Source organism: Stenella coeruleoalba (genome assembly GCF_951394435.1).
Source record: "Stenella coeruleoalba genome assembly, chromosome: 2".
Lineage (NCBI taxonomy): Eukaryota > Metazoa > Chordata > Mammalia > Artiodactyla > Delphinidae > Stenella > Stenella coeruleoalba.
In genome coordinates this window covers 174,461,530-174,474,950 of record NC_137147.1, presented here as the reverse complement: position 1 = coordinate 174,474,950, position 13,421 = coordinate 174,461,530, and the positions used below count along the sequence as shown (strand labels likewise).

The following is a 13,421-nucleotide window of genomic DNA, read 5'->3' as shown; positions in this document are numbered from 1 at the left end:
GGTGAGGACGGCCGGCAGAGTCTGTAAATCGCTCTGACCAGCTTGGTCCCATCTATGCCCGCAGCCGTTCATTTTTAACCGCTCAAGGATGTACCTTCCCCATTTTGCTGCCTCCTTGAAATAACGTTTCATCACACGACGCGCCCACTTCAATTGGAGGAGTGATTCATGTTCTTCCTCGCCTTAGCCTGGTTTGTTATTTGAAGAGAGAAAACATTAAGCTTGGAATCTAAAGACCCGGCACCTTTTGCTGACTTAGCCAGGAGAGCAGCGCAGCCTCAGACAAACCACGCCTCCCTAGACGTCCCTCAGTTTCCCCAGCTGTTACAGGGGGAGGATTCCCTTTGTGTCTCCATCTGGGTGTGTTCTCATGGTTAATTGCATAGTGTCTATGAGAATAGGCTTTGGAGAGAGAAGCTGTATTTATTTAGAAGCTTGTTTTCTCTGCTGATTCAAGAAGTTTATTGAGAAGCCATTTACTGCCACAGGAGCCAAGCCAAGCTCCTCGCCCTAGTTCCGCTCGCTCGTGTAGAACAAACGGCAGTTCACCTCCTCGGGTTGAGTCAGAACACGCCCTGAGATGGGCTGGGGCGATGACGTGGCTCGGCCAGGCCAGGTGGCCCTTATATCGGATATGAAACTGCTGAGCATTGCTGTCGCCAATGAAACAAAGACCGGGCACATTGCAGTGTCAGGGATGGGGGGTGAGTCATGACCCACCACAGGGACTGTCAAAAGAAATGCCCAACAGCATTTTGATTGTCTCATGGTTATTTTTTCTGAGAGAGGAGGGTATGGGATGGCGGGAAACCCACTCTTTTCACAGAGAGGGCTTTGTCTAAGGGATGTGCTCACCTCATAGACTTTTGCTTTTTGTCTTCTCAGATGGAAATATTGCCAGTGAAGACAGTTCCCTGTCAGATGCCCTAGTTCTAGAAGATGGTAGGTTGTGTGTTTCCTGCTTGAGAACTCGGAACTGGTGTTAAGCTGTGTGTAGTGTGGGACAGCCCAGTGGAAAGCCAGGAGCCAGACCAACATGGTGCCGGGTTCCCTGTGATTCTTTCATTTCCCATTGGTCGTCTGTTTGGCTGAGAGAGGGTGGGAGCTACAGAAACACACGTCTGTTGGAATTTTGTTATGTCCTGTGGCCCGGAGGTAAGATTTAAGGTGATCGTGAATGGTGTTCTACATTTTTAGTGGCCAAAACCACATTTTAACCTGAACAGACAATTTAAACACCACGCATAGTTTCCTTTGGAGTATTTATAATTTCTGGAGGAAAGAGGTGGCCATTGGTTTGGGTCACAAAGATTGAAACCTGCTAGCAGAGCCTGGGGGCAGGCAGAAGCAAACACGCCTCCGCACCTTCCCGAGAAACAGTGAAAGTGAAGGGGAGATGTCCCTTTACACGCCTGCTCAGGCCTAGGAAACTGTCTTCTTGTCTCCCATTGACCTCTAAAACCCTAGTGATTCTCAGAATCTTTTCCTGGGAAATTCTTACAAAAACAGAAGTGACCCGTCCCCTCCCCCCAGCCCATCATCACCACCACCACACATCGGGGAAGAAGGGATTCCAAACCCAGAAGCATCTCTGAGAAGGTTCCCATGGATTTAAACCCAACCTGGGGAGGTCAAGGCATTAATGACGTGGAGATCTGTTGAGTGGCAGTTACATTTTTTGCCCTTTAGGGAAACCTCAGGCGGGCAGTGTAAGTGGCGATTCAGACAGAGAACATGAAAGATCTGCGTGGCTCCTAGCCATCATAATAACTGCAAGGATAATAATCACTGACGCTGATGTGGGGAACGGCTGGCGGGGTATTTACCCAGTTGTCTCGGCCCCGCTATTTGCCATCAGATTGTCATATTTTAATTCATTACACTGGTGGAAGGAAAGGACAGGCCTGCAGGGGAGCAGGGGGCATGATTTGAATATCAGAGATCCAGCCTGTGGCCTCTGTGGGCCCCAGTCTCTGCAGGGGAGGAAACGGGAACGTTTGAGGGAGACTCCTCTGTAACGGGGGAGGTATAGATTGTCATTAGCTGAGGTCGATGCATCGCCTGTGATCAGTTTCCTCCCCATGTGTCAGACCCCGACCTCCCAAGGGGCATTGTTGCTTCACATGGGCCCCAACTCCCATCGCAGGCTTGCTCCTGCCAGGGGCTCTTTCCTTACTGATCTGAGGGTAAAAGAGTGAAATTGTAGCACGTGCCCGCTGACGGCTGATGTCTGGGCGGAGTTGGGGTAGGGCGGTGGCGTCTGGTGGGGGGGTAGGCGGGAAGGATGACCCTTGCTCACTTCCTCTCTTTCCTCTTTGTGCAGAAGACTCTCAGGTCACCAGCACACTGTCCCCCTTACAGTCCCCTCACAAAGGGCTCCCTCCTCGGCCACCGTCGCACAACCGGCCGCCCCCTCCGCAGTCCCTGGAGGGACTCAGGCAGATGCACTATCACCGCAACGACTATGACAAGTCGCCCATAAAGCCCAAAATGTGGAGCGAGTCCTCATTAGATGAGCCTTACGAGAAGGTCAAGAAGCGTTCCTCCCACAGTCACTCCAGGTGAGCTGGGCCGGGAAGGCCACACGAGATCACTGTCCACGCTTGGACAGACTCCCAGGGCTGTTCTAAGTAGCATCCTCAAGCCACCGATCCCCACCGCCCTGGGTGCGCCTCCCTGGCGCTGCCTTTCAGCAGGGCTGCGCCACAGCGCCCTCTGCTGCTGACATGCTCGAGGTGCAGATTCGTCCTTCCCAGGGAAACGGGGGTCTGGGCTCCCAATCCACGTGTTGAATGTCGTTAGATTCCATGGGAATTAATGAATTAGGAAATCTTAGGCAGCAGTACTCCGAAGTGGCAAATGAGAGAGTCCACTCGTTAAGAATCCCAGAGTGGGTCAGAATCCTGAATTATCAGCCAAGAGAATTCTGGAGCCGGACAGCTGTAACCTTAGCTGTGTATCAGCAGCTCATTACTCAGCTGACGTGGGAGAGAGGGCTTTGCGAAAGCGTTTTTGGACTGCTGCTCTGTTCTTCTCCTTTCCTTTCATTATGTCCTATGACGCTCCCAGTGGGTACCCAGACAGGTAAATATCTCTTAGAAAACAGAAACTGTGGTTCAGGGGAGGGGCTCCGCAGAACAGTCACACTGCCTGTCCCGGAGAAGGCTGGTGAGGGTCTTCATCGCACATTGCTCTGGGCGTCAGGGAAGAGGACTCACCCACTTCTGGGGGAGTCCCGGGCAAGCTTCCCGACACCGAGATTGAAGGCCCAAGGCCATACATAGTCAGCGACCCTCGAGAAGGTGCAGCTCTGTCTGGCAGTGACCAGCGTGGCCTCCTCTGCTTTGCAGTAGCCACAAGCGCTTCCCCAGCACGGGGAGCTGCGCTGAAGCGGGAGGGGGAGGCAGCTCCCTGCAGACCAGCCCCATCCGCAGCCTCCCGCCCTGGAACTCGCAGTGCAGCATGCCGTCCACACCCGACCTCCGAGTCCGGAGTCCCCACTACGTGCATTCCACGAGGTGAGTCCACCCATCTCCCTCCCTAGACCACACCTGCCTTTGTAGAATTTTGGCATTGTTGGACCCACGCTGGCCCAGATAAGCCGAGAGCTGGAGTCAGGACTGAACCAGCGAGGTAGGTTCTTCTTTAAGTGAACCAGAATCAAGAACTGAGCTGGCAGCCGGAAGCCCGTGGGAGCCAAGAGACACGTTATATCCCACTGTCCACGCCCAGTGGGTACCGGGAGTCGGACGGATAATCCCCTGGAGACAGTGGGCATGGAAGGAGCTTTCCTAAGCCACAGAAGTGGAGGCCGGAACGGCTCCCCAGGTTAGCAGGGAAGAGCACCAGGGCCAGAACAACCTCGCCCTGGTGGGGTGATCTTTACTGGACAGTCCTCATGTATCCTGGACTTCCTTTAATGCCCCAAGGTGTAAATTCATTCAAGAGCAAAAGGAACAGGCAAACGTGAGGCTTCGGTGAATCACACCTTCCTCTCCTAAAAAGAGGCAAAACCAAAGTCATCACTCCATTTTCTCTATAACTTTAAAATCCATAGGGACTGCAGCTCAAAGGACAGATGGTGTGATCTTCTCTAAGTGGTGAACCATTTATGTAGGGTACGACTGAGCTCTCCAGGCAAGAGTCTCTTGTCCATTCATTCTCTCATTCACTCATTCACGCAACAGATATTTATCAAGTGCCTATATGTACCAGGTACCATTCTTGGGCATAGAGCCGTGGACAAAACAGACCACGCTGTGCCCTCATCAGACTGACGTTTTAGTAGGAAGAGAGTCACAGTAAAGAAATAAGTCAGTGGTGATAAGTACTGAGAAGGAAAATGAACAGGGCAAGTGAGTGAAGGGAGAGACCATTTAAAGGAGAGCATCGGCGAAGGCTTATCTAATAGGGTGACGTTTGAGCAGAGACCTGGATGGAGGGGGGTAGCAAGCTCTAAGGATATTCAGGGAACAGCAGGGTCAAGGCCCCAGACACAGGCCTGCACTCAGCATGTTCCAGGAGGCCGGTGTGGCCAGAACAAAGTGATGGAGCGGGGTGGGACCAGAGAGGAAACTGAGGCCCGAGTCAAGGAGGGCCATACAGTGGGCACTTCGCAGTCTACCCTGAGTGACAGCCCTGGGAATCGCCTCTTCCTGTACTTGGTCAACCCAGCCACGGTGAATTTCTGTGGAGTCCTTGTACTCTGCCCCCCGCCATATTGATGGACATTTATCGTGTGGCTGCAATGAGCAGAATGGATTGTAAACAAAGGAGTGGAGAGGTAAGTATTTGCATCCGTCATTGTTAAGGGTTCCATGTGCCACCAACCTTCCGTTTTAGACAAGTGTTCATGGGGAAATGGAAATCTGTCCAGTACTCATAATAGTACTGGGTGGAACCATGATTGCTTCTGCCGGGCTGTTTCTTGACCTACAAAAATGGGCATTTCATCTGGCTTAACATAATACCAGAACGGGGATGATCTTGGTTCGCTGTGTCTATAGAACCTCTTTCCACCTTTAAAAGAAAAAAAAAAAAAAAAAAACCTGGCTATTGGCATACTTTTTTCAGAAGCCCTTACGTGGGCACTTTGTCCCCATCGCCCATTCGGAATCGAAAAGCACGGCGGAGGCCCGGCTCTCCTCCGGGGATCAGCGTCCGCTCCCGGCTGGTCTTCACCTGGGAGGGGTGGGAAGCACCTGGATCCCCAGGGTCCCCGCCCTTAGACTCGCTCTCCTAGATGCGCGTTTGCGGGAGGCTCTGGGCCTTGCGGCCTCGCACTCTTTCCGAGTCCGACGATCGGAGCATCGCAGAGCCGCCAGCCCCTCCCCCAGGCGCCCCCAGACCCAGCGCGCCGTGGTCTCCCCGCAGGTCGGTGGACCTCAGCCCCACGCGGCTGCACAGCCTCGCCCTGCACTTTCGGCACCGGAGCTCCAGCTTGGAGTCCCAGGGCAAGCTCCTGGGCTCGGAGAACGACACGGGGAGCCCCGACTTCTACACGCCACGGACTCGCAGCAGCAACGGCTCGGACCCCATGGACGACTGCTCGTCGTGCACCAGCCACTCGAGCTCGGAGCACTACTACCCGGCGCAGATGAATGCCAACTACTCCACGCTGGCCGAGGACTCGCCGTCCAAGGCGCGCGCGCGGCAGCGGCAGCGGCAACGGGCGGCGGGCGCGCTGGGCGCGGCAAACTCGGGCAGCATGCCCAACCTGGCGGCGCGCGGCGGCGGCCACGGCCACGGCGTCTACCTGCACAGCCAGAGCCAGCCCAGCTCGCAGTACCGCATCAAGGAGTACCCGCTGTACGTGGAGGGCGGCGCCACGCCCGTGGTGGTGCGCAGCCTGGAGAGCGACCAGGAGGGCCACTACAGCGTCAAGGCGCAGTTCAAGACCTCCAACTCGTACACGGCCGGCGGTCTGTTCCGGGAGAGCTGGCGCGGCGGCGACGAGGGCGACGCGGGCCGCCTGACGCCGTCGCGCTCGCAGATCCTGCGGACTCCGTCGCTGGGCCGCGACGGCGGCGCCCACGACAAGGGCGCGGGCCGCGCCGCCGTCTCGGACGAGCTGCGCCAGTGGTACCAGCGCTCGAGCGCCTCGCACAAGGAGCACAGCCGCCTGTCGCACGCCAGCTCCGCCTCCTCGGACGGCGGCTCCCAGTACAGCGCCTCCTCCCAGAGCACCTTCGTGGCGCACAGCAGGGTCACCAGGATGCCCCAGATGTGCAAGGCCACGTCAGGTGAGGAGGGGCGGACGGCTCGGCGCGCACCTGGTCGGTGTGGAGGTGAACTGGTGGGGATTGAAGGTTTTCTTAGAGCAGGCAGGAAGAAGAGATGGTTAATTCTAGAAACCTAGCTGTCAGGTGTGTGAGACCTTCCTTCCCCTCCTTCCTCATCCCTCCCACTCGAGCCTAGGTTTTGCCGCGTGAGGCAGACCTGGGAAGGGGTGGGGCAGCGCATCCTAAGCCCCGCCCCAGCCCAGCGGACTGCGCGCACCGCCGTCTCCCATATCAGCTTCCTGAGTAGGGGTGCAGACCATCCCCGCAGCCACTTGTCCTTGTAAGGACGGAGATCCAAGCAGTGGGTGAAGTCCGTGTCTTTCAGGGTTTATCCAGTCAAAGGTGCGCCTTTACCCTGGTGAAGGGGGCGACAGTAGTAGGTGAGAGGCAGCAGTGGATTAGAGACCTGAGCGGTACCCTTGCAGGGGAGAGGAACACTTGAAGCCCTGAGATTTGGCCAGTGTCTCCCCCAGGTGGCACAGACCGGCTACAGAATGAAGTGGCGAGCTCTGCTTGTGACTTCCCCTGGTGACTTCCCGGAAAACTCGAGACTGCTCCTCGAGATCTCGTTTCACTGATGTTATGTTCTGACCAAAGTAATGTTTGTAAAGTGCTTCTGATGCCCCGTTGTTACATCTTAAAGTTTTCATCATCAGAGGAAGGGTTACCGCATATCCTTGTACTCAGGGCGTCGAGCAGTACCGAATCAAGTGAAACATGGAAGAAACCCGTTCTCTCCCTTAAGTTAATCCCCTTCCCACTCCGTCTCCAGGAAAGAATAACGATGATAAAAAAAAAAAAAGTGTCCAGCAGTCTCCACGTCCCTGCGGGGTTTTCGGCTCCAGCAGACGCTCACTCATTTATATATCTTAGCACCCACAAAGAGGGGAGATTGTGCGGTGATGAGACTTGATCGGAGCGCCTTTCTAGTTGGTAGATGGGATGCTGCCCGATCATGAATCGCCTGATAAAAGCCAATTAAAAAGAGACTGCATCACACTGACTGTAGGAAAGTAAGTGGGAGAGGATTCTGAGACATAATGAAAAATGATTTTTAAAGTATCAGGATAAAATGAGAGCAGCAAATGGAAGGAAGTCCAAGTCAGGATTTGACTTGCGACTGGAAAGAAGGTTAAGGGTGGGCAGAAATCCAGGGAAGGGAGAGTGATCTTATAGACAGAAAATGGGGGGGGGGTTCCTCTTTGGGGGACTGAAGGAGATTCTTGGGGCCTGGGGAGAATAGGGCGAAAAGGAAGGACCGGCCGGCTGCCCGGGTGTGCCAGCTCACAGGGCTTCTGCAACTTCTCCCCAGACTCCCAGTGACTCGTTTATCATGTCATTGCCAAATGTCAGGTTGCAGAGACAGGAATAAATGCGGTTCACGCAAGCGCGGGAGAGCCGTGGACTGCAGGGTCCGAGAACCTTCTCCAGATCCCTGTCATCTGTAAAACCAGCCCAGTGAATTATGCCATCAGCTTCCTAGGAGGAGTTTGAGAATAATGAATGTATTATGTGTATCATTTAAAGACCATGGTCCCCTGTAGCCCTATTAGGAGAAGCTGAGGTTGGACAGGTCAGGAGTATTTATGTTCTGTTGCAACTGTAGCACTTGTCTAGTAGATCTGCTTTACCTTAAGAGATTCGGTCAATCTTTTGGAACGTATTTTAGACTAAGCATCCTAATGAAAAAGATTGCATTCCCAAGGAAGCAGAGGGACGCATTTAAGTAGGATTTACTTCCTACTGAGTTTTCCCAACTAAATAAATCCTGCCCACATCAGTAAGCTCCACGTGGTCGGGTTTGGATGAGCTTTGAAAAGCCCTGCCCCATTTGAAGGGTCCTGACATGGTAAATTACAAGCCTAAAACGGCAGAGACCACAAGCTCAGACAACCTTTCTGGAGGTTCTCTGTTCGTAATAAAGAACAGTTTTAACATTGGGGCCGTATCTGGAAACGCCCTGTGCAGAGAAACAGGTCCTCCCTGCGCTAGGCCAGCCCAGGCCCCCCTCCGAGGACAGTGGGGACTGTCGCCATCCCTGTGGCCACTTCCCAGCGGCAAAGCGGGGACCTAGGACCCCAAGCGAGCTTGACTCAGAATGGAGCTGCACAGCTGGGGGGAGAAAACATCATTGGCCAAACGTGGGGAGAGGAGAGGGGTGGACGTTTTCCCATGGGACCCTGCCACGGGGCCACAGGCAGCATCTCTGGAAAGAAGCTCCTTTACTGTCCCGTGTCTGACCTGTGTCTCTTCTGCGCCACCTACACGCAGCTGCCTTACCTCAAAGCCAGAGAAGCTCAACGCCGTCCAGTGAAGTTGGAGCGACGCCCCCCGGCAGCCCTCACCACATCCTAACCTGGCGGACCGGGTGAGTTCCCCCTTCAGACCTCCGACCCTCCCTTCCTGGTTAGCAGTGATCCTCCGCGTTCTTCGTCAGTTAGAGCATAGCAGGTGTAAGATCCTAGTGACAGAGGGTTTATCGGCAGGAGAGTGAGGTACTGGAAAACCGGGAACGACGTACAGCGCTGGGAACTTCTTCCTCTCCTGAGAAGCCCCAGGCACTGCTGTTACCTTCCACCCCCTCCTTTCCGGCGCCGTCCCTTTATTCGGGTGAATTCTCTCTACTCTCCTTCAAAGTTGGTGATGGTCCTCAAAATGTGGAGGGAGCCCAGTGTGTTTCTTTGGCCAGAATTCCAGACAGCACTGGACTTGGGTTGCGATCACCCCAGGCCAGCCAAGGAGAGATTCAGGAACCCACCCACACCCACCCCCGGCCTGAGCCCCAGCCTGCTGCTCTGCATGCTTGGCAGTGTGTCCACTGTCTTGGTGTCAGGATGCTTCTTAAGGAAAAAAAAAAGCAGAAGGCTCAGATTCTGTCTCAGTCCCGGCCAAGCCCTTGTTCAGAACAGTCGGGTACCTTGAGACCCTGAAGAGGTGGCCCACAGTAAATGATGAAACCAAAACTCGGCTCCTCTTTCAGCTTTAAATGTAGGCAGAGAACACCACATAGCACAGTAAACCTCATGGACACTTAGGATGTTTTCATGTACAGAAGAGTCCGGTAGATACACGCGACCTGCCTCCTGCTCCCCTCACCATCCCCGCCTCTTCCGTTGCTCCTAAGACGTGGACTCTTAAGTGGATGTTCCATTCTACCATTATCCATTGGCTAAAGGAATAAGAGGTCCCTTTATCCAGCTTTATTCAGCTTCTCGTTTGCTGGGGCATCCGTGGGGATGTCTGGGAAACTCTGACAGCTGTGAGTTACACCAGAGGGAAACTACAGGACCCGAACCGGCCCCTCCTTTCAGGCTCTGTTCTCGGCAGACACGTTTTGTTGCTGCAGATTTATCTCTAGCGATTTTAAACCAGGCTTTAATTCAGCCTTAGTATTTGACAGAAGGGGAGCTCGCATTTATTGAGTGATTGCTGTGTACTCAAAGGCTGGAAGCTTCTGCTAACATAGCTGAGCTCATATAATCCTCACTGCAATCCTGCAAGGGAAGTGCCCAGATTTTTTTAGTTTTATAGATGAGGCTCAGAGAAAATCAGTGTCTTCCCAATGTCGCACAGCTGGACGGTGCTGGACTTTCAGCCCTGCACTCCGTGGGCCCACCCCGAAGCCTCGTCTTTTTCCACCCAGCCAGTGGTTCTTAAAACGTGGTACCCCAGACCAGCAACATAAACATCTCCTGGGGTCCTGTTAGAAATGCACCTGTCGGACCCATCCGTGACCCACTGAATCAGAAACTCGGGGTGGCGCCCGGCGGTCTGTGTGTTAGCGCCCTCCAGGGGATGCTGAGGCACTTAGGTTTGACCATCCATCACCGACCCACCGCACGCTGCCCCTTACGCTCTCGAATTAACAGACCCTGCGGTCCCAACTGCCGGTGTTCTGTGTCCACTCCCACTGCCTGGCTGTTGGGCAGCAGGTACCCCTATCCTTATTACACACCCTTCTAACACTGCCTTACGTACCATCCACACCCCAGCTCTAGCTCGTGTGGTCAGGCAGCTGCTGCAGGGCTTAGGGCCCAAGAGTTTCAAGAAGACAGATTCATAGAAAGAATGACAGGTCTTCTGTGTCTGTGGTACCTCCACTGGCTAACCCATGTCACTCCGGATAAGGACCTTCAGATGTCAGGCTGTCTTTCTGGCTCCTCCAAATTTTCTGGATCACACCCAGTCTCACCTGATCTCAATACATGACTGTTACTTGACGGACAGCAGGCTTTGGAACTTATGAGCACCTGCCTTTCCCCTGGAGTGGATCTGGGAACATGCCCATGTTTGATCACACACAGCTAGTGAGGATTCGAGAACAATTTGAAACAAAAAGGAATTCTGGTCCTTAAACTCTTTTATCAGATTGAGTTGAATTATCATTAACGAACAATACCTGTTCTCTGTGATGTGATAATAAGAAATGGGTCAAAAGTGCCAAAGCCTGGCTGCCTTCCTAACAAAACTAAAGAGGCCTGTGACGCCCGCGAGGGGGCTGAAGGCTGTGCACGGCCTGTGTTACGTGTCACTAGCGCTTGGGTGCGTAGTCAGCTGGGCCTTCCAGTGCATTAATAAGCTACTCATCGTGTCTGTGTCAGCTCCTCTCTTTAACCTGACCTCTCTTCTCTTCCTTCTGCTTTCCTTGGTTCAGAGAAGCAACAGAAAACTCGCCCATTATGGATGGGTCTGAGTCTCCAACTCACCAAAGTACTGATGAATAGAGGTATCGTAAGGGCATGTTTCATTCTTACAGCCTTCCCCCTTCACTGTTCATGAGTCTGTGATCTCAGATGTGCTGCATCTGTGTTGCCTTTGGCCGTATGTATCATAATTTCCAGAAGGAAACATCCGAGTGGTGTGGAAGCCGTTATTTTCATGTCTTATTTCTAGATACACGTGGAAGTCGATGTTTATATGTTTTTTACATCAGGTGTGTGTGTGTTAGATATCCCCACTGCTCCTTCCCAGAACAGACCACAGAGTATGTTTTAGACTTCCCCAGGCTCTTCGTACATGCAGATACTGGTAGAAGCTTTTACGGGTACTTTCAGTACTCAACGTTGGTTGAAAAGAACAGCAGCATGCGGTTTATATCTCAAGGCGCCAAGGGCAGACTGAGCTCATCCAGAACCACCTGGTCACCCACCATGTCATTCCAGTGTTCTTGAGTGACGGCTGTGCACTCTACCAAGTGCCGTAGGGCCCTGCTTTCCAAACTGTGATCCACCGACGAGCGGCACCCTCATCATCACCCAGGAGCCTGTTAGGAGGTAGACTCCTGGACATACTGAATTCGAATCTGCATTTTAACAGGATCCCTGGGTGAATCAAATGCACGCTGGAATTTGCAAAGCCCTGCTACAGCGGGCATAGAAACACGAACACCTGGTCTGGTTCCTGTCCTCAGGGGGAGACAAGGTATTGAAATTAAGAGCATTTCAAGGGTTAACTAAAAAAGATACCATTCAGAAGTGGCTAAAAAAAAAGTGGTAAGTTTATTCAATCAAAAAATGATTCTTGCAGCACTTACGTATTAAATACCCTGAGACTTTAAACAAAATGCTAAAAGGTTTCCAAGGGGAGAGGGATCCCTTCCAAGGCCCGGGGTGCGAGGAGGGGGTCTCGAAGGGTGGAGGCCAGTTCAAGGGCGAAAGCAGCACAGATGCAGAAACAAGCAGGGGTGTCTGGGGAACAGCGGAGTGTCATTTTGCTGTAGAGAAAGAGCGAGACTTCGGCCTGAAAAGTAGGGTAGGACAAGATCCTGACCCAAAGTGGGGAGACGTGGAACAATTTTTACTGCAAGTGCCCTGAGCTGGCAGATGGGGGATTCGGAAAACAGGGGCTGAGCCTTTGAGAGGAAGATGGTGTTAAAAGAATTCAACTGAGTATATCTGAAAGAGCTTACTGGCTTTATTTCAGTGATTCATGAATCAGGCAGCCTCCGGTCCGGCAGATAGAAAGGAGCTGTACACAACGAAAGACATGCAGGCAGAAAGGAGCGGGAACGAGGAAGTTACACCAGGTGAAAAAGCGGGTTGGTTGTAGCCCAGTCGCTCTCCGTTAGGGGACGGCAGGGGTCTGTCGGGCAGACGTGCTGATCCGGCGAGTCCCGATTTGACTGGTTAAAGACTCCTTTCTGGGGGAGCTGAAACTATAAAGTTAAGTCTCGGTTTGGTGATATGGAACCTAGCCTAAGTGACTTCATTTTGAGTCTGCTGTCTTGTTTTTAACAATTACCCCCTTTCATCAGACTCTGAGCCTAATTAAGAGAAGTGATCCAAGTTTAAGGCATTAGCGCTACTCCCAGCTATGGCTGTGGAGTTCTTACCAGGTTTTTTTTTGCTGAATCTGTGTGGTCTTCACAGGTCACGGCACTGGGTTCATGGTCTTTCAGTCGGTCATTCTCTTTGTTCCTTTTCTGATGTTCTGTTCTGAGGGAGATCATTTGCTTGGTAGCTAGCGGCTGCAAAGTTGCATTTAAAGCTTTTGCGAGAATACAGCACACTACGGCGACTGCTGTAGTATTATAAGCAGAATAATCCCCAAAGAAAGATCCCGTGGGCTGGTTTGTTGGCCTAAGAGAGTGACTGGTTTGTTCAGTAGTCTCACCTTCCCCAGCAGTGTTGATCCAGGTGCAGCAGGCGGTGCTGGTCACAGCACAGGCATCTCCTTGTTCAGCTGAAGGATAATCAACCAGAGGCTTCTCTTATTTTCAAGAACAACTCTGGCCAGAGAGTCTAGGGATTTTCATTGGGCAGCTGTTGCTTTACCAGCAGATTCTGGAATCTTCAAGAGGTAAGGAGAGATTCCTGGTCGTGGCCTCATTTGTATCAGCTCCTGGCCGGCGGAGTAGGGCTGCACCAAAGGAAGCAGATTTTGAACCACTGAATGCTTCCCGGTAATTCCCGTTTCCATCTGTGGCTCGGGCCCCAAAAGGTGACAGCCGTGGAGGCCAGTACACCTGAAGGGTCTGTAGACAGCACAGGTGGTTTTATTCTCTTTCCCTTGCCTCGCGTCCCTTTCTTTGTACAGAGCCTGGATGCAGGGTTCCCCGGGGTGTTAACCAGAGACAAGGAAGTAGATCCCCAGGGTTAGGGAGTGGGACACAACAGAAAGGTGGGCTGGCTGTTTGGTCCA

General features: G+C 52.9%; 1 protein-coding gene across 16 annotated transcripts in view; it reads left to right on the top strand.

Moving 5' to 3' along the window:
- Positions 1 to 13,421, top strand: part of FRMD4A (FERM domain containing 4A) — a gene marked incomplete at its 3' end in the record, with an annotated part of 767,390 nt that overhangs the window by 745,994 nt on the left and 7,975 nt on the right. For 15 of the 16 annotated variants that reach the window (XM_079914365.1, XM_079914366.1, XM_079914358.1 and 12 more), the window contains 5 exons: positions 886 to 942; positions 2,324 to 2,561; positions 3,351 to 3,518; positions 5,374 to 6,242; positions 8,553 to 8,649. In XM_079914365.1, coding sequence (XP_079770491.1) covers positions 886 to 942; positions 2,324 to 2,561; positions 3,351 to 3,518; positions 5,374 to 6,242; positions 8,553 to 8,649 — 1,429 coding nt within the window. Of the gene's footprint in view, positions 1 to 885; positions 943 to 2,323; positions 2,562 to 3,350; positions 3,519 to 5,373; positions 6,243 to 8,552; positions 8,650 to 10,935; positions 11,006 to 13,421 lie in introns of those variants that run through there. The other variant, XM_079914363.1, reaches the window with a different exon arrangement.